We start from the raw sequence: 21277 nt of genomic DNA, 5'->3' as shown, positions 1-21277 counted from the left end.
CTGGTTATTTTATTTTATTTTATTCTATTCTGTTTCTTTGTCTATTTATTCATATATTTATTTATTTATTCTTGCAGCCTCGCTTTCTACCCCTCCTGCCCTTCCCTGCGTTGCTATTGGCCAGCTTAGTGGCCTGCCTTGTTATCATTCAGTTTGTGTTCCATTTTTCGGTTTCGCATTACACCCCTCTCCCTCTGACCCTTCCACTACTACCCACCCCCCCCCCCCCCCTCTCTCTCTCTCTCTCTCTCTCTCTCTATCTCTCTCTATCTTTCTCTTCCTCTTTTTTCTCTCTTTCACTCGCTTTCATCCCTCCCCCCCCCTCTCACTCTCTCACTCACTCACTCTTTATCTCTCTCGTTCTCTCTCATTCCCTCTCACCTCTCCCTCTTTCTCTCTATCCTTCCGTCCCTTCTTCTCTCTCACACTCCTTTTCTTTCTTCTTTCTCCCTTCCCCACACCCCTCCTCCCCTCTCACTCTCCGCCCCCCCCTCTTTATCTCTCTTCTTTTTGTTTCTGTGTCCCCCTCCCAACCGCCAGTATCCAACCCCCCACCCCCACCCCCACCCTTTTTTCTGCATACTCCCCCCCCCACTCCCCGCTCCCGCGCGCACCCCCATCCTTTCCCCCCCCCCCCCCCCACCCCCCACCCCACGCTCGCCGCCTCCCTGAAAACGTAGCTTGTTTTGCTTCTTTTCCTAACTTGCATAGAGACAGTCTTTTCTTTTTTTTTTTTTCTTTTTTTTAAGAATTTATCCTCTCTCTCTCTCTCTCTCTCTCTCTCTCTCTCTCTCTCTCTCTCACTTTTTTCTTGTATTGTTGCATTTATTTCTGCGAGTGATAATCTTTTTCTTCTCCTTCATATTAAAAAAAAAAAAGAAGTTTTGTTCTTTGATGAATTCTTTTGACGTAGTATTGAAGGTTTGAATTAGTGCTGACTGAAATTGATGAAACAGTTGCTCTTCAGGTGTTTTTTTTTAATCATTTTAGGGGGATGGGGGGTCCAAAGCTTGTTTGCTTTTTCTCTGTCTGTGACTTGATTCCAAACATACTCTCTTTCCTCTTTAAGTATTTGATTTAATTCTAGTCATTTTTTTGTGAGGAAGAAGTGATTATTTATTGCTTTGGTTGTATTTATCTACCTGTCTATTCCTCTGTTTGTATGTCTGTGCCCCTGTCTGTCTGTCTGCAAATTTGTAATGTGTTTAAAGACTTTGTTTCATTTTAATGATTTCAGGATTAGAGGGTTGTAACTTTTTGTTTTAATTCCACTTCCCCCTCCCCTTCTTCTTCTTCTTCTTCTTCTTCTTCTTCTTCTTCTTCTCACCTCCTCCCCTCCCTTTTTCTTCCTCCTACCCCTCATCCTCCTTCATCAATATCTTATCTTCATTCTTGCTTTTACGTTTTGCCCACGTGTGTAAGTTTTATCCTAGTATAGTGTTCCTTGATTGTGGGTTGATATGTATGATGCAGGTACTACCTTGTTTATCTCTTCGGGTTTCGGGTTATCTTCCCCTGTCTGTCTGTCTGTCTGTCTCTGTCTCTCTCTCTCTCTCTCAGATATTCTCTGTTTCCTTATCTCTGTCTCTGTTTTTGACTGTGTTCTTGTCACTCTCTGTTGTTTTGTTTTTTGTCCTCTCTCTCTCTCTCTCTCTCTCTCTCTCTCTCTCTCTCTCTCTCTCTCTCTCATCTGTGTCTTTTATCATATGTCTCTTTATTTTTCTGTCTACCTATATCTATATCTACCTATCTCTAACTATCCATCCATATGTCTGTCTGTTTTTCATCAACCTGTCTTTCTATCTGTGTATCTATCTCTCTATCTCTTTATCTATCTATATATCTGTCTACCTAATTTTCTATCTGCTTGGTTGTCTACCTATTGATCGATCGATCTCTTAAACAAAAAACGATTAAAAAAAAAAAAAATGCAGCCCATGCCCATTCTGTGTAGGGGGTAAACGGGTGAGGGAAAATACAGAACTGGCCTGAAACGAAACACATCGTGCCTCAGAGTTCGCAGGATGGACACTAAATAAATAAACAAGTACATGAATAAATAAACGAAACGTTAACAAAAAAAAAAAAAAAAAAAAAAAATCACATCAACATCAACAACAAATGTTTGACCCCATCCTTTAGTCAAGCGTCAGCTGCGGAAACGATTCGTGCTACCCCCCAACCACCGTCACACCCCTCCCCTACCCCCCACCCCAGTGCTCTCATGTTTTCTTTCAGCTGTATTGATCAGTGGCGTATTGTTGATTTTTTTTTAATCCCTATGCATGCTGACGCTGAAAAGAAAAAGGTTGTATTCGCGCAATCTTGAACTGCATCGCACATTCAGTCCCCAAAATTTTGAAAGCCGGGTTGAGTTTATGCAAGCTCTCTGAGCAACGCTGTTTATTCTGTTATATATATATATATATATATATATATATATATATATATATATATATGTATATTGGTTCTGTTTATCTATTTATTCATCTGTATATCCATTTATTCATTCTGTTATCTTTTCTTTCTTTTCTTTTCTTTTTTTTTTTTCATTTACGATTTTGCTTCCATTATTCCATAGACGAAGGGAAAATATCTTAACGCGACGCAAAATTGAGAGGTGCTAAGACGACTTGTGCAACCCATCCTTGGTCCATAGAGTCCGTTCATCTGTTGTGACGGCAGGGAAAGATCAGTTTTACTGTGGATTTTGCTGTATTCGTAACACGAGGGATTGTTTTTTGAAGTAATAATCTGGATATCTTCCTTCTATCCCCTTGCAAAGCTTGCTTCACGTTTCGTTTTTACTTGAGGACATACTGTACATTGAAATGACGATCAGAAAATGCTGATTTCTAGGATGGAGAATGAAACGTAATTGTCAGAAACTATTCTTTTGTTTTTATTTCCGGAAGTATTCTTGCGAGACATGCAGAATACCGGTCTCTAGGAATGCAGCTCTTCTCCCGAGGTTTCCGTCAAGCGATTGATTCTTTTCCTGAACATTGTAGATCTTTCTTTAATCTCACGAGATACATTGTGCGACACGTAGAATACTGATCTTGAGGAATATAACTCTACTCCCAGCTTTAACGTCATAGGATTTTTTTCCTTGTTTGTTTGTTTTCTGTTGTTGTTTTTAACGTGTTGTTGTTTTTTGTTTTGTGGGGTTGGGGGGGTTCTTTCTTTCTTTTGTTTTTTTTTTCTTTTCTCCCCCCCCCCCCTCCATGAGATACCTTGTGAGACAGGTAGAATACAGATATCGAATGAATAGTTTGATTTTTTTCTCCCGATCTTTTGGAAGTCTTAGGATTTTTATTAACATCGTACAAATATCTTTAACCATTAAACCTTTTTTCATTAGATAATAATAATAATAATAATAATAATAGTAGTAGTATTTATGTAGCGCTGAATCTTGTGCAGAGACAAATCTAAGCGCTTTCACACCAGTCATTCACACGTATGCATAACTCTAAAACTGAAGAAACTGAAGTCAAGGAAGAGGCAGGAGAGATACTTTGTTGGACATGCAGAATACTGATCTGAAGGGATAGCTCTTTTGTCCAGCTTCATGTCAAGCGGGTTTTGTTGTTGTCGTCGTTGTTTTTTTCTGAATACTGAACAAATAGGGGTTTTTTTTTCGTAATTATATTTTCATATTCATCCGACACATCGTGAGAAATGTAGAATGCCTATCTCACTGAATAGCTCTTTAGCCCAGCTATTTTGATATCATGCGATTTCTTGTCTTCTTCTTCTTCTTTTTCTTCTTCTTCTTCGTCTTTTTTTTCTTTGGTCTGAACCCTGAATTGTAGAAATAATGGAGCGATAGAGATCGCGTGTGGGTGCCAGTTTCACCGGCCTTGACATTGTCTCTAGTTCCTGATGAACGCGCGAGGTCCATGAGTGAGAATGTCAGTTGTCAGTGTCAGCCTGACCCAGTCGCCGTTTACTGTCGATGTGACCGGTATGCACGTGTGTTCGTTCTTTAGTTTAGCGTCTTGTCACTGTCAGTGATATTAGACGATTTAAAAAAAAATTATAATGGAAAAAGAGGGGGGGAGGGAAGAGGAAAACCGAAAACTACCAACAAAATTCGTAACTAATATGCATTTATATTTAACAGTAACAATTCAATAATGATATTGATAATAATCAGAAACCATTAACACGATTCTGAAGTACTTTAAAGGAATGTTGAAATAGGGCTATGAACTAATGCCTGTGAAAGTTCAACCATAAGAACCTCGTTAGAAATAACTTTCCAAAAATCATCTGCAGAATAGTAATGTTATTTTCTTTGAAATACTGGGGCAAGAAGGTACGTAACTGCCGACAGTGAAACAATGATGCAAGCTGAACGGCTTACCGCAGATGCATGTAACATTTTTACTATACTTTGTCATTAGCGCATCAAGTTTTATACGGAAGAAGGTAGAGGTTATTAATCTTCTGTAACAAGCTGATGGATTCGGTATCTGTTCTTTAATATTCTCGGGGAATAATGTCCCTGTATGTTTTTAAAACTTTTCCTTCCGTCGGTCATGAAATCGACCGCATGCTGATTTTTCTAACAAAGTGTATGCCTCTTTTACGGAAAGACGGACATGTATTTTTGTCGTTTTTTCTGAATCTTGTGCTTTTCTTTTAGCTGCTTTATCAGCAGTTTCTTTGCCATGAATGCCCACATGAGAAGGCACCCAACAAAAACTGACCTCAGTCCCTATAATCCTCAAACAATGTACCAGTGCATTTAAACAATGTGTGTGTGTGTGTGTGTGTGTGTGTGTGTGTGTGTGTATGATGTTCGCAAGTGTGTGTTCGAGTGAGTGTGTATGTGTGTCTGCCTGTCTGTAAAAGAGAATGAAGGAGAGAGCAGTCAATCGTGTGTTAGTATGTATACGTGAATCTCTCTCTCTCTCTCTCTCTCTCTCTCTCTCTCTGTCTCTCTCTGTCTCTCTCTCTCTCTCTCTCTCTCTCTCTCTCTCTCTCTCTCTCTCTCACTCACTCTCTGTATCTGTTTGTCCGGGTTTACGTATGCATGTATGGTTTGTGGGCAGAAAAATTATTAACAGCCTATGTTTATTCATTTTGGTGTTTATTTATCTGCTTATTTATGTATTTATCGACGCGCTTCGATGCTGAGTAGTTAGAGCAAGGACTTCCAAAGCCAGGGTCCCGGGTTCCAATCCCGGCTATGTCTGGCAGGTGGATGTAATTTTTTTTTTTTTAATGAATTCGTGAACAACAATTCGTGGATTCAAAAATATGTTTTAAAAAAGTGTGAGTGTAAGGATGAAAGAATTAAATGCAAGAATTTATGAACGAGAAGTAATGAAAGCATGAATTTATTCATGGATGACCAAAAAATAAAAGAGAGAAGAAAGCAGGAATTTATGGATGGGAAGAAATAAAAGTTCGAATTTATTGAGGACACTAAATGAAACATGACTTTAATGAAACCGGAAATAAAGCATGAATTTTATAGATGACAAGAAATAAGGCAGGGATTTAAGTAAGAGTTAATGCATTAATTTGTGGACTGCAATAAATAAAACAGGATTTTTTTTTGGATGGTAAGAAAATAAAACACGAATTTGTTGATGCAAGAAGTAAAGCAGGGATTTACAGACAGCAAGAAACAAAGCATAAATTTACTGCTGACAAAACAAAAACAAAACAAAAAAAATCCATGGCGTGAATTTATGGATTAGAAAATAAAGCAAGAATTTTTTTTACAACAAGAAATAAAGCACAGATTTGTAGATGGCAAAAAAAAAAAGTATTAATTTGTGGATGGTAATAAATTGAGCATGAATTTTTCGATAAGAAAAATAAATAAATATGGATAACAAGAAGTGAAGCATGATTTTATAGTTAACAAGGAATAAAACACGAGGAGGAGGACAAAAATAACAAGAAATAAGGCGCAATAGCCGAGTGGTTAAAGCGTTGGACTGTCAATCTGAGGGTCCCGGGTTCGAATCACGGTGACGGCGCCTGGTGGGTAAAGGGTGGAGATTTTTACGATCTCCCAGGTCAACATATGTGCAGACCTGCTAGTGCCTGAACCCCCTTCGTGTGTATATGCAAGCAGAAGATCAAATACGCACGTGAAAGATCCTGTAATCCATGTCAGCGTTCGGTGGGTTATGGAAACAAGAACATACCCAGCATGCACACCCCCGAAAACGGAGTATGGCTGCCTACATGGCGGGGTAAAAACGGTCATACACGTAAAGGCCCACTCGTGTACATACGAGTGAACGTGGGAGTTGCAGCCCACGAACGCAGAAGAAGAAGAAGACAAGAAATAAGGCATGAACTTAGTGTTGGCAAGGATTGATTTCTGCAACTCTGTTCATGCCGGCATTCCCCCAAATAACTACACTGTACAAACTCCAGAGTCTTCAGAACAATGCTGCTCGACTTATTTTTAACATCTTCCAGATTTTAGCATGTCACTGCTCTCTCCCACTCTCTTCACTGGCTACCTGTTTCCAAAAAGAATTGAATACAAGCTTTCTGCTTTGACGTTTTCTGCCCTCTCAAGCTCTGGTCCTCGCTACCTCTCTGACCTCCTTGAAGTGTACATTCCAACTCGTCACCTTCGTTCTGCTTCTGATACCAGGCTATTAAAACTCCCTGTTGTAAGAAGAATCAACAGGGTCAGAGATCTTACTCTTTTCAGGCCCCATCATTGAGGAACAAACTACCAGATAAATTGCGACATTCTGTCTCGCTGAATTCTTTTAAGCGTGCTCTGAAAACACGTCTTTCCCTACAACAGTTTTGTTGTTGTTGTTTTTGTGTTGGTCTTGGTATGATCTGGTTCCAAATGCATGCTTTATTGTGGGGAAGCCGTTTGCCATTTGCCCGTGGCAGGGTGCATGCCAGTGTTCGTGAGTGCGTGTGTGTGCGCGTGCGAGAGTGTGCGTTGCAGGAATGCGTTTTTTAGAGGGCGTCATGGGTTGATGAATGGTTTCCAGTGTAGAGTTGTGTGAGTGTACTCTACCACGTGTTTCTGTGTGTTGGGGATGCGGGAGGGGGGGTGACGAAATTTGAGCAGTATTTCTGGAAAAAAAACCCGTGTATCTAAATGTCCATTATCATTATTATCATTATTTTTATTTTTATTATCATGACAAAATTCAAACATGAATTTATGGATCAATGATTACAATAATGATGAGCCGCAAACATATGGATAACAACAAATAACTTGGATAACAGAACAAGAACAAACAAACAACGAATATATGTATAACAAGAAATAAAGCATAAATATACGGATAACAGGAAATAGATACGACAGTAATAGCAAAGAGATCTGACACTTTTTGTAAAAAAAAAAATAATTTGTTGAGCAATTAGAGTTGTTTAACTGCATCTCTCTCTCTCTCTCTCTCTCTCTCTCTCTCTCTCTCTCTCTCTCTCTCTCTCTCTCTCTCTCTCTCCCCCTCTTACCCCCTCTCTCTCTCCATCTCTCCCTCTCACTCTCCCTTTTCTCCTCTCTCTCCCCCTCTCTCTCTCCCTCCCTCCCTCTCTCTCTCCCTTTTTCTCCTCTCTCTATCTCTCTCTCCCTCTGTCTCTCTCTGCCTCCCTCCCTCTCTCTCCTTTTAACCTCTTCCTGTCTTTCTTTTCCCATCCTCTCATCTCTTTTTTTCCATGTAAACTTTGTTTGTCCTAAATTCTTGTTGTTTCGTGATATGCTTTACATCTTTTCTTCTTTTTCATTTCTTTTCCTGATTTGCTGGGCATAAGATGGCATGTACAGGTTTATTTATCTATTATTCGCAGTATGAGCGACTTTTGGGCTTTCTCTCTCTCTTGATATGTATATCTCTCCCTTCCTCCCTCCCTCCTTCCCCCTCTCTTTCCCATATACATAATTTATCAGCTAGTACGAATATAGATATATGATGTTATTGTTTCAAACATTATGAAAACGTAAATGTACCAGAACTTGGCCGTTTTCTCACAAAGTTCAGTTGCAGGAATTATGTCTCTATGATATATTCACCGTCTTCTTTGCATCAGATTCTGAGGAGCTTTGGTTTTCCTTGATAATCTTACTTCTTTTTTTTCCTGCGTGAAAGATTTATTAAGACAAATGAGCAATCTTCTTTAAAGACGGTAAATTGTCAGTCTGTGTTGTTTTGTTTTTGGCTGCTCGATTTCCCCCCGCCCCCTTTTACAGTGTGTACAATGTGTATGTGCTTCTTTGTTTCTTATAGATTTCGATGGGTGCCAACAACACGTGTACCCCTTCTATACAGGCTAGTGTCTTGAAAATCATTTTCTAATCTCTCACTCTGTTTCTCTGTGTGTCTGCCTCTCTATGTCTGTGTCTGTCTTCCTCTGTCTGTCTTAAGTATCGAGGCTGGTGTGTTTGTAGGCGAACCCTGACCTTTTTCCCTTGCGTCTTTGGTACTGACATTGTTACTACTATGTGGCGACGTGGAGTGAAACCCGGGTCCAGTAGACTCCAATTTCCCTTCCTATCCTGGGCAGCAGATGATGGAGCGTTGTTTTCCGCAGCAACCTATGTCACGCGATGAGAAGCTAGACAGATTTCTGTTTATGAACATGAACTTTGAGCACCGCTTCCAGACTCTAGAGCAAAACCTGGCAACGAACTGCCAGCAGATCTTCCTGCAGTTACAGGCCATGGAGGGCTCCATCAGACGTAACGCAGACCAGCTGAACAACATGAGGATGAGGCAAGATGACCTGCAGACCAGAATGAAGATGCTGGAGGATACAGTCGAGCGACGTGAGCAGTTGGACAGGCGTTCAAATCTTCTGTTTCATGGACTGAAAGAAGTCGACGATGCTAGTACTTTGCATGACGTTGTTGTGCGGCTGCTCAGCCATCACTTTCCACAGAAGAAGTGGTGTGGCAGAGACATTGAAAGTGTTCATTGGCTTGGGAAGCAAACTGTTTCATCGAACTATCATCCAGTGTTTGTCAAGTTCGTTAGGCAGTCTGACGTTATGGTGGTCCTACGAGATAAGGATGGCAGAGTTGATGCGGAACAGCGAAGGTGCGCGTGTCGCCGCTGACCTGACGAAGCACCAAAGGGACACCATTGCAAATCACAGACGTGAAGGAAGACGTGCTTTCTACTTCAGTGGGAGGCTAGTTGTGCAGGACTCCCACACTGAAGCCCACCGTCTTCATTCAACCCGCGATCAACACAGGGGTCAGCACTACATAACTGGTGACAACAGTGATAGCGACAGGAGACCTCAGCGTGAAGCCCTGCGTTATGTGGATGGCGAGCAGCAGCAAGAACAGCACACTGCTCTCCACACACGTGGTGCCAGTGACCTGACCCAGTCAGTCCGCAGTGGGAGGCTGAAGCACAGAGGACGGGCGAAACAGCAACAGCAACTCCCACAGTGCCAGTGTCAACTGAAGTGACTGAAGTAGCTGAAGCTATCAGTGACGGCAACCCGGAGAATATCCCCGATTCCCAGTCAGTCGCTGAATCTGATGACGTTGCAGCTGAAGGTGGGCCAAGCACTGACCGTGCCAGTGAGAGACACGATGATCCTCTGTGTCAAACGGACTGCTGGAGAAAGGGGAGTGACTCAGAGACGGGTGGCAGGCAGGATCCAGGCAAAACTTTGAGGGCTCAGAGGCCGGCCGGGTTTGGACGAGGCTCACCACCCGCGACACCGACCCAGGATGTACCTAGCCCGGGTTCCAGCATGGGTAACCGTGGTCACGGAAGAGGACGTGGTCGCCGAAGTCCCAGTGACCTTGAGGCATCCCGGTCACAGTCCTTTGCCAAGCAGAGCAAGATAACGGACAAATGGACCAGATCAAGCACTGCTGTCAGTGACATTGTATGTGAGCCCACAGTGAACAGTACAATCAGTAATGTTGTTAGCTGAGAGTCAGGCCAAACAGATCATTTTTGTGATGATGATTTGGGGGTGAGTAATATTAAGGTAAGTGATTGTTCCCTAAAGTCTATTTCTTCATTATCCTTTTGTACCCTTAATGTAGAAGGTTTGTGGTCAGTGTTAAATGAAATAGACATTGCATCTTCGATAGGCAAATATAATGTTGCTTTACTGGTTGAAACATTTACTGATTCAGTCCCCAAAACTCTATTCCCACCCATGATATTTTTGTTTGCCCCGGAGTGAAAGTCTCAGACAGTATGCTTGGTCGTCTGTGTGGTGGCATAGTAGTTCTGGTCAGAAAAGAATTGAGTAAATACGTAGAGCGAGTGCATTTAGAGTTAGACAACATTATAGCTCTAAAAATTTCAAGCACATTGTTTTGTCTGGACAAGGACTGTGTATTTATTGGTGCGTACTTGCCACCTGAGAAGTCAAACTATTACGAAGATACTGATATCTATAATGGTGTAACGATGCTTGAAGACTGCATGCTGGATATTAATAGTCGTTATGGTGAGGTACCCATTATTGTGTGTGGCGACCTTAATTCAAGAACCGCTTCCAGGAATCCATGTATATCCAGTGATCCCATTGATGGCATATATGACATGGACAATACGAATGAATGTGTTGATGACGACGCTGGTTACAATGCGAGATCATCAAAGGATAACGTAATTAATCCATTTGGAAGATACCTGCTGAATGTGTGTGATGAATTCCGCTTATCCATTGTCAATGGCCTTAAACAATTCAATTTTTCGAGTGATTTTACATGTGTGTCCCCGAATGGTTGTAGTGTGATCGATGTTTTCGTCATTTCTCATTGTTTGCTGAGTAAGTGTAGGCAGTTCAAGATTTTACCTATGGTTGAATCCAAGCACGCAGCTGTCGAGTTGTCACTTTCATTTGCTCAGTTTCAGACTGATGCTGCTTCTGACAATCAGTCATCTTTTTCGTTTTCCAAATATAAATGGGACCCTGAGAAAAGTGATTCATATTGTGATGTCATGTGTTCAGACCATATCGCTGCTCTTATTGATGAAGCTTCACACTTCATTGAATGTGATATTGATCTTGCTCTTGAAAAATTTAATGAATGTTTTGAAGTTGCGGGTGAATGTATGTTGAAAACTGTTTCTGTCGGCGCTGAGAAGAGACGAGTTTGGTTTGACTTGGAATGCAGGCAAAGTAGAACGGTATTAAGACAACATTTGAGAAAGGTTAACAGATCAAACAGAGAAGAAGTCAGACTGAATTACATACAAAAAAAGACGTGAATATAATATATAGATAAACCATTGTCTTGTCTTCTCTCTCTCTCTCCCTCTCTTTCTCCCCCTCTCCCTCTCTCTCTCTCCCTCTCTCTCTCTCCCTCTCACCCCTCTCTCTCTCCATTTTTTTCCATTAAAAACAAAACATTTGTTCATTAAAACATTTGTTCATCTCTCTCCCTCTCTCTCCCTCTCTCTCTCTCCTTTTAACCTCTTTCTCTCTTGTTCTTCCTGTCTTTCTTTTCCCATCCTCTCATCTCTTTTTTTCCATGTAAACTTTGTTTGTCCTAAATTCTTGTTGTTTCGTGATATGCTTTACATCTTTTCTTCTTTTCCATTTCTTTTCCTGATTTGCTGGGCATAAGATGGCATGTACAGGTTTATTTATCTGTTATTCGCAGTATGAGCGACTTTTGGGCTTTCTCTCTCTCTTGATATGTATATCTCTCCCTTCCTCCCTCCCTCCTTCCCCCTCTCTTTCCCATATACATAATTTATCAGCTAGTACGAATATAGATATATGATGTTATTGTTTCAAACATTATGAAAACGTAAATGTACCAGAACATGGCCGTTTTCTCACAAAGTTCAGTTGCAGGAATTTATGTCTCTGTGATATATTCACCGTCTTCTTTGCATCAGATTCTAAGGAGCTTTGGTTTTCCTTGATAATCTTACTTCTTTTTTTTTTCCTGCGTGAAACATTTATTAAGGCAAATGAGCAATCTTCTTTAAAGACGGTAAATTGTCAGTCTGTGTTGTTTTGTTTTTGGCTGCTCGATTTCCCCCCGCCCCCTTTTACAGTGTGTACAATGTGTATGTGCTTCTTTGTTTCTTATAGATTTCGATGGGTGCCAACCACACGTGTACCCCTTGTATACAGGCCAGTGTCTTGAAATTCATTTTCTAATCTCTCACTCTGTTTCTCTGTGTGTCTGTCTCTCTGTGTCTGTGTCTGTCTTTCTCTGTCTGTCTGTCTGTCTGTCTCTCTCGCTCTCTCTCTCTCTCGCTCTCTCTCTTACGCGAGGCGCTATTGTGGCCTAATTGTAAATAAATGATTCGCTTTCGCATTTGTATTCGCATTATCGTTCTCTTTCCACAGCAAGAGAGGGGTGGAGATAGACAGACACACAGACACACAAGCAGAGATAACGAGAGAGAGAAAGAGTGAGGGAGAGACAAAGGAAACAACAGAGAGAGAGAGGTAGGGGGTGGGGAGAGAGAGGGAGAGACAGAGACAGGGAGTTAGAAAGAGAATGAGGGAGAGAGATAGACAGGGGGAAGAGGGAGAGACAGAGAAAGAGACCGGGAGAGACAGAGAGAGTCATTTAGTGGCGGCCATCACGCAGAGCAGCAGTAAAGAGCAACGTCAGTGGGTGGAAGTCACGCACAGAACGCATTGAACACTGTCGGAAAGTGCCTCCCAGTTTGCCTCATAGACATCAGACATTAACTTCTTCTTCTGCTTCTTCTCCTCCTCCTCCTATTCTTCTTCTCCTTCTTCTCCTCCTCCCCCTCCTTCTTCTCCTCCTCCTTCTTCTTTGTTAGAAAAATATAATCAAATAAAGCAAAAAAGAATAAGAAAGGACATGAATTATTTGCAGCAGGTATACACCCGCAAATTCTACATTTGTTGCACGAAACAGTTACACTGACAATAGAAAGCAATGAATGAAACAAAAAAATGTCCACGATAATACACAAGAAGGGGGGGGAAAAAGCACACCAAAACAATACCACATATTGCAAACACGAACCATCACGCATGCAAAATGAAAATAATACCAATAACAGCATCACCACCACCACCAATAATAACAATGACAACGATTTAATGATAATATTGATAATGATGATGATGATATTATTAACTGTTATTTATCATGCGCTGTACATCCTTTGCACACAGACACAGAGCGCCAACGACCAAAATGAAAAGAAAAAAATAAAGAAAAAAAGATAAAGAGGAAAAAAACATATACATCTATCTTATAGTTACACATGTATGCGCACTTGCTTCATGGGCAATTGTTTCGTGTAGCCTTTTGCTTGCCCTGCTTTAAAGAATTTGTCTCTGCCTTGTTCTTTTCCTTTTTTTCTTTTTTTCTCTTTTTTTCCTTCCCATTTTGTAAGAGGCGCTACTGGGTTGGTCTATTTATATCGGCAGCTGTGGCTTGCTAGATAGATGTAGGAGCATATTGCTGTGTGTGTGTGTGTGTGTGTGTGTCTGTGTGTGTGTGTGTGTTTTAGTAGTATTGTTCTGTTAGCGACTTGTTATCTGTATCCCGAAAGATAGACTGGCTTGCTGCACAAGTATTCATTTTCAAGGAGGGGTGACTAAACTAGCACCCACACCGCTCACATCCTGTGCAGTCGGGTGGGATTCATTGTGTCAACAGTTATCATCCCATACTGCCCATACCATTCTCTGTGTGTGTGTGTCTGTGTCTGTGTGTTAGAGAGAGAGAGATATATCGTGTGTGTGTATACGCGTGTGACTTTGCCATTCCAAAGTCGTAATGAGTTCACCAACCATGATTATCCTCTCAGCAAAACAGGAAAAGTTGTGTGTCTTTTTTAGATATATTTTTTTTTAAACACTGAGGAGACACACACACACACACACACACACACACACACACACACACACACACACACACACACACACACACACACACACACACACACACACACACACACACACACACACACACACACAAACTATCAATACATCAATCTCTGTATCTCTTTACGTTGCCGTTTTTATCGTTGACATCATCTCTGCATGAAGACATCATTGTTTGGGGAAAGAATCGTCGTAGTCCAATCGTTAACGGTCACTGGTTATGTATAACTCCCCCACCCCCACCCCCACCCTCACAACCCCTCCCATCACCCCTCCCTACCCACGTTTCTGTTCGTATCGATAGAGTGGAGAGCTATGTGATCCTGATTTTCCATTGCAATGGGAAGTCATTTACAGCATTGTCTTTTGTGAAGGACTATGACTCCCAAACTTGGAGACATTGTTCGGGCTGCAGCCTAGGGGGCTAGGTGGCCTTTGGGGACTATCCCAACGCCCAGATAGTTTGGACAGTAGTTGCCTCCTTTGCTGTTGAGATAGTCATAGTCGAACACGACTGACTATCATACAGAGCGGTAGTGATAGTGGAAATCGTAGAAGTAGTCTTCGGTTGAACGTCTTTCAGCTCCAGTGATATTGGAGGAGATAAAAGTAGAGAGGGGGGAGGGAAGCAGAGCAGAAGACTGAGAGGGAAGGAGGGAAGGTGGGACTCTAGTGTCCGTGGATGTGTGTGGGGAGGTGTATGGAGTGTGTGTATGCATGTATGAGTGTGTGTGCGTGCATGCATGGATGTGTGTGTATGTGCTTCCATGCGCGTGGGTATGAGTGTGTGTGAATGCATGCCTGTGGGTATGAGTGTGTGTGTGTATGTGATGTGTGTGTGTGAAATGGTTAGTCTCTGCACATATGTACAACTCATTATTATTAGTAGTAGAAGTAGTTTTTGTGTAACTCGTGATTTAAACAAAACATTCAGACAAGTAGGTGATAATCTGTGCGGCTTCTCGGCTTTTTTTTTTTTTTTGGGGGGGGGGGTTGGGGGGAGGGGGTCACTTTTGTTGCATTTCGGCTTTTTTTCCCCTGTGTCATGGCTTTGTGTGTGTGCTTTGCCAGTGTCCACAGACAACAGCATTTTGTTTTGTGGTGGTCTTCTTTGGTTCCTTGCTCGGGTTTCTCTGTCCATGCATTTAATGTTGTGTTATTTTCTGTGCTGATGGAATATCACCTGCACTTGTATGTATGGGTTATATCTCCCATGTCTTTGTTGAGGAGTGTAAAATGCTTTGTTTTAATTTGTCCCCCCCCCCCCTCTCTCTCTCTCTCCCTCTCGCTCTCTCTCTCGATACGTATATATATATATATATATACATCACTCTGCTTCAGTCGTTTTCACTCTGTACTCTCTGTATATAATACCAATATAGCGTGTATCTTTCTTTATTACAGGACATAAACTAGTTAAGCGTATGTCTTTAAGGAGGAAGGAATTATCATTATTATTATTATCATTGTTCTTGCTGTTCTTCTTAATAGTTCGTGATGATGACGGTTGATGTTGTTGACAGTTGATGATGATGATGGTGGTGACGACAGTTAATGTTGTTTACAGATGACGGTAATGATGACGACGACGACGTTTAATGTTGTTTACATATCATGATTATGATGATGACGACGATTGGTGTTTATTTTACTGATGATGACGATGATGATGACGACGACGATTGGTGTTGTTTGCAGTTGATGGTCGATGATGATGATGTTTATAGACGACGATGATGATAATGTTGATGATGATGATGGTGATGATGTTTACAGACGACGATGATGATAATGTTGATGATGGTGACGATGATGATGATGTTTACAGTTGATGATGACGATGATGATGATGTTTACAGTTGATGATGACGATGATGATGATGTTTACAGTTGATGATGACGATGATGATGATGTTTACAGTTGATGATGACGATGATGATGATGTTTACAGTTGATGATGACGATGATGATGATGTTTACAGTTGATGATGACGATGATGATGATGTTTACAGTTGATGATGACGATGATGATGATGTTTACAGTTGATGATGACGATGATGATGATGTTTACAGTTGCCGGACACCCTCCCACAGTGCCCAGGTTTTAGGGGGGTCAGTGTGACCTTCCCCACCCTGCATCCTCCTTCCTGTCCATGAAGGTACCCTGCAGTCTGTCTGTCTGTCCGCATGTCTGTCTGTCTGTCTCTCTCTCTCTCTCTCTCTCTCTCTCTCTCTCTCTCTCTCTCTCTCTCTGTATTCCGAAGCAATAACAACACCTGTATGTTTCCGATAACGACACCACCACCACCACCATCATCACCACCACCACCAACAACAACAACGACAACAGTATTTCAAATAACAACAAAACAACAAGAGCAACAGTATTCTGCATAACGACGCCACCACCACCACCACCAACAACAAAAACAAACAATTGTTTCTGTTAACAGCATGACAAGACAAGACATGTTTGTTTCAGGAAACCCCGTGAGGTCACACGAAAATGTTACATATTTCATGTACCTGATACGATTAACATCACGTATTGTGCTTATCATAGTAACAACAATAACAAGAGCAGCTGTGTTCTGTAACAACAATAACGAGCATCTGTGTTCTGTAACAGCAACAACAGTAACGGGCAGTTATGTTCTGTAACAGCAACAATAACAAAAGCAGCTGTGTTCTGTAACAGCAACAACAATAACGAGCAGTTATATTCTGTAACAGCAACAATAACAAAAGCAGCTGTGTTCTGTAAAGCAACAACAATAACAAGAGCAGTTATGTTCTGTAACATCAATAACAACAACGAGCAGTTATGTAACAGCAACAACAATAACAAGAGCAGTTATATTCTGTAACAGCAACAATAACAAAAAAAAGCAACTGTGTTCTGCAACAACAACAATAACGAGCAGTTATGTAACAGCAACAATAACAAAAGCAGCTGTGTTCTGTAAGGAAACAACAATAACAAGAGCAGTTATGTTCTGTAACATCAATAACAACAACAACAGCTATGTCCTGTAACAACAACAACAAAAACAAGAGCAGTTATATTCTGTAACATCAATAACAACGACAGCTGTGCTCTGTTACAACAACAGCTGTGCTCTGTAGCTACAACAGCAACAACTGTGTTCTGTAGCTACAACAACAACAACTGTGTTCTGTAGCTACAACAACAACAGCTGTGCTCTGTAGCTACAACAACAGCTGTGCTCTGTAGCTACAACAACAACAACTGTGTTCTGTAGCTACAACAACAACAACTGTGTTCTGTAGCTACAACAACAACAGCTGTGCTCTGTAGCTACAACAACAGCTGTGCTCTGTAGCTACAACAACAACAACTGTGTTCTGTAGCTACAACAACAACAGCTGTGTTCTGTAGCTACAACAACAACAACTGTGCTCTGTAGCTACAACAACAGCTGTGCTCTGTAGCTACAACAACAACAACTGTGTTCTGTAGCTACAACAACAGCTGTGCTCTGTAGCTACAACAACAACAACTGTGTTCTGTAGCTACAACAACAACAACTGTGTTCTGTAGCTACAACAACAACAGCTGTGTTCTGTAGCTACAACAACAACAGCTGTGCTCTGTAGCTACAACAACAACAACTGTGTTCTGTAGCTACAACAACAACAGCTGTGTTCTGTAGCTACAACAACAACAACTGTGTTCTGTAGCTACAACAACAACTGTGCTCTGTAGCTACAACAACAACAACTGTGCTCTGTAGCTACAACAACAACTGTGCTCTGTAGCTACAACAACAACAACTGTGTTCTGTAGCTACAACAACAACTGTGCTCTGTAGCTACAACAACAACTGTGCTCTGTAGCTACAACAACAACAGCTGTGTTCTGTAGCTACAACAACAACTGTGTTCTGTAGCTACAACAACAACTGTGCTCTGTAGCTACAACAACAACAACTGTGTTCTGTAGCTACAACAACAACTGTGCTCTGTAGCTACAACAACAACAACTGTGTTCTGTAGCTACAACAACAACTGTGTTCTGTAGCTACAACAACAACAACTGTGTTCTGTAGCTACAACAACAACAACTGTGCTCTGTAGCTACAACAACAACTGTGTTCTGTAGCTACAACAACAACAACTGTGCTCTGTAGCTACAACAACAACTGTGTTCTGTAGCTACAACAACAACAACTGTGCTCTGTAGCTACAACAACAACTGTGTTCTGTAGCTACAACAACAACTGTGTTCTGTAGCTACAACAACAACAACTGTGTTCTGTAGCTGCAACAACAACAGCTGTGCTCTGTAGCTACAACAACAACAACTGTGTTCTGTAGCTACAACAACAACAACTGTGTTCTGTAGCTACAACAACAACTGTGCTCTGTAGCTACAACAACAACAACTGTGTTCTGTAGCTACAACAACAACAGCTGTGCTCTGTAGCTACAACAACAACTGTGTTCTGTAGCTACAACAACAATAACTGTGTTCTGTAGCTACAACAACAACAACTGTGCTCTGTAGCTACAACAACAACAACTGTGTGTTTCAGATGTCACCACAGAGGAGGAACAGAGTGTCACTGTGTGTCCAGTAGACTCGGCGTGCATCGTCTGTCGGCACGTCACGTGCAAAAATGAAATAAAATAAAATAAAATATTACCACATTCCTGTGCCTCTGACCCCCCCTCCCCTCTCTAACTTTGACCCCACCCCCAATCCCCCCATCCATACTCCCTCCCACTCCCCCACCCCATTGACTTTGACTCTCCACACCCCCGCCCCCAGAGCATGCCACCCCACCCCAGCCAGTTCCACCCCACAGCCACACCTTCAACCCCCGACCCCTATCTCCACTCACCATCCGTACTTTCACCCTATTATACGCGCTCCGAGGAAGGTGGCGGAATGGTTTAAACGCTCGTCTGCCAATACAGAGTCTCCGTGAGGGTCTGGGTTCGAACCCCGCTCTCGCCTCTTTTTTTCTTTCTCACAAGTTTGACTGGAAAATCGAACTGAGCGTCTAGTGTCGTTCGGATGAGACGGTAAACCGAGCAAAGTCCAGTGTGCAGCACGCACCTGGCGCACTGAAAAAGAACCCATGGCAACTAGAGCGTTGTTCCTTTGACAAAAAAAAAAAAAAGAAAAAAAATCCTGCAGAAGAAATCCACTCGGACAGATACATAATCATATTTATGCAAGCACTCAAGGCGTGACAAAGCGCGTTGTGTTATGCTGCTGGTCAGGCATCTGCCTAGGGGATGTGGTGTATGGATTTGCCCGAAAGCTGTGACGCCTCCTTTAGAAACTGAAACTGATACGTGCTCCGCTCTCTAGCACCCCCCTCCATACCCCACACCACCTCCCTCCGCTCTGTGCTCCGCACCAGTCCCACTCCACACTACTCCTGCTCCTTCCTTTTCCCTTTTCCCTTTTCCCTCCTCGACGTCTTCCCTCTCCAATCCACCCTGTCCACTACTAGGGGGAATAACCCACAGAAAGTAACACCCCTCCCAAACATCCACACCCACACCCTGGTCCTCGGCCCCCACCTCCACCAGTCTCCTTCCCTACTCCCCCCCATCCTTTTTTTTTTCTTTTTCCTTTTTTTTTTTTTTAATCTTTCTTTCGTGGTGCTTTGTGATTGGCTGAGAGATCACAGGCGACTGACAAAGTTTCCTAGACTCAAAGTCCCAGATAGATGACAGCAAACAGAAAAGAAAAGGATAAACAAAAGAAAGGAAATAAAAACAAAACAAAAACAAACGCAAAGAATGCCATCATATTTTTGATGATTTTTAAGTTTCTGCCGGCCAATTCATGCTCAGAATGATGATCCATGGCTGTTTGTTTTTGAGGGTTTTTTTGTTTTTTTGTTTGTGTTTTAATGATAATTATTTGTTTGTTTTTCCCAAGTTCAAATGAAGTGATGGGACTGATGTTAAAAAAGAATAAAAGAATGTGTTGTTGGTTTTCTTTGAGGTATAACGGATTGTAACGTGTTGATGATGATGCATGATACATACATATATATAATTATATTTTTTTTTCAAAAACTCTTGTTTATTAATCTCTTTGTTGTTGTTGTGTGTGTGGTTTTTGTTTTTGTTTTTTTTTAATACTTGGGGTAGAAGGATGATGTAACGATGATGTTGTAGATTTTTGTTTTACTTAGTACTTTGGCAGAAGCCTTTGTTTTTGTTTTGTTTTGTTTTTACGCTTCCAGAGATGAGAATTTTTTGTTGTTGTTGTTGTCATTTTTGATAGTGACAACTTTGATTGTTTGGTCATGTAGTAGTAATTTTATTGTGTATGGTGTTTCTTTCCTGTGAGAAGTCCAGTCTGTATATTGATTGGTTAAAAAAAAAACACACACGCATTGTGTGTGTGTGTGTGTGTGTGAACGTGTGTGTGTGTATGTGTGTGTGTGTGTGTGTGTCATTGTTGACTTTACACTGCTCAAAAGATAAGGGACGTTGATGTTGTCTTAGTACGGCCCTAGACATGAAGAGTACTAACTGTATCTTACTGCAGCCTTTGGGGGCTAGCTGGACTTTGGGGAACCATCCCCAACGCCGACTGTCCTAAAATCCTCATGGTCTAAGAAACTAGGGATGTAACTTGGGGCAAGACATTCTTATCTCCACTATAATCAAATTCTAGCCCAGATACTTGGGACAGCAGTTGCCTCCTCTGGTGTTCTGATGGTTTTAGTCTGACAGGACTGGCTATCACACTAAACTATTGCTGACATAGCACACACTGCTTGTAGACATTGAACCACTTTGGAATATGTCGACAGAAGCAAGGTTGGGGAGAGAAAGGGGGTAGTGAGAATGAGAGAGAGGGGGAGGTAGACACAGAGGGAATGAGAGAGAGGGGGAAAGAGACACTGAACACTGAAATGTTTAATGTCAATATCTGTAAAGCTCTAGTGATATAGTAGGTACTAATCAGAACAAAATGGTGCAAGACAGATAAAATGGAACAGAAAGGAAAAAAAAATTGAGAGATTTGCGACACAGAGAGAGAGGGCGGGGATGGGGGAAGACAGACAGAGAGAGGGGAAGGGAGGCAGAGAGAGAGAGATACGGGGTGGGTGGGGGGGGGAGAGAATGGGAGAGAGGGTTAGATAGAGAGATGGGGGGAAGGGAGACAGAGAGATGGGGGGGGGGGGGAGAATGAGAGAGAGGGTTAGATAGAGAGATGGGGGGAAGGGAGACAGAGAGAGGGGGTGGGAGAGAATGAGAGAGGGTTAGATAGAGAGATGGGGGGAAGGGAGACAGAGAGAGGGGGAGGAGAGAATGAGAGAGGGTTAGATAGAGAGATGGGGGGAAGGGAGACAGAGAGAGGGGGGAGGAGAGAAAGAGGGGAGGGGAGACAGAAAGAGAGGGGGGCTATAGAGAGAGAATGAGAGAGAAGGGGGAAGGGAGATACAGAGAGAGGGGG

The 21277-nt window shown here is 42.0% G+C and overlaps 1 protein-coding gene across 26 annotated transcripts in view; it reads left to right on the top strand.

The window, feature by feature from the left end:
- The window catches only part of LOC143275651 (muscleblind-like protein 1), a 213960-nt gene extending 193071 nt beyond the window's left edge, over positions 1-20889 (top strand). For 24 of the 26 annotated variants that reach the window (XM_076579907.1, XM_076579924.1, XM_076579920.1 and 21 more), the window contains 4 exons: positions 8241-8282; positions 12037-12078; positions 15898-15983; positions 18381-20889. In XM_076579907.1, the coding sequence (XP_076436022.1) occupies positions 8241-8282; positions 12037-12078; positions 15898-15932 (119 nt within the window). In that variant the 3' untranslated portion in view covers positions 15933-15983; positions 18381-20889. The remainder of the gene's footprint in view (positions 1-8240; positions 8283-12036; positions 12079-15897; positions 15984-18380) is intronic. The other 2 variants (XM_076579911.1, XM_076579917.1) reach the window with 2 other exon arrangements.
- Positions 20890-21277: the final 388 nt, after the last annotated feature.

Source organism: Babylonia areolata, chromosome 30 (genome assembly GCF_041734735.1).
Source record: "Babylonia areolata isolate BAREFJ2019XMU chromosome 30, ASM4173473v1, whole genome shotgun sequence".
Lineage (NCBI taxonomy): Eukaryota > Metazoa > Mollusca > Gastropoda > Neogastropoda > Buccinidae > Babylonia > Babylonia areolata.
Note: the sequence above shows the minus strand (reverse complement) of the source record. Positions and strands in the feature narration are given on the sequence as shown.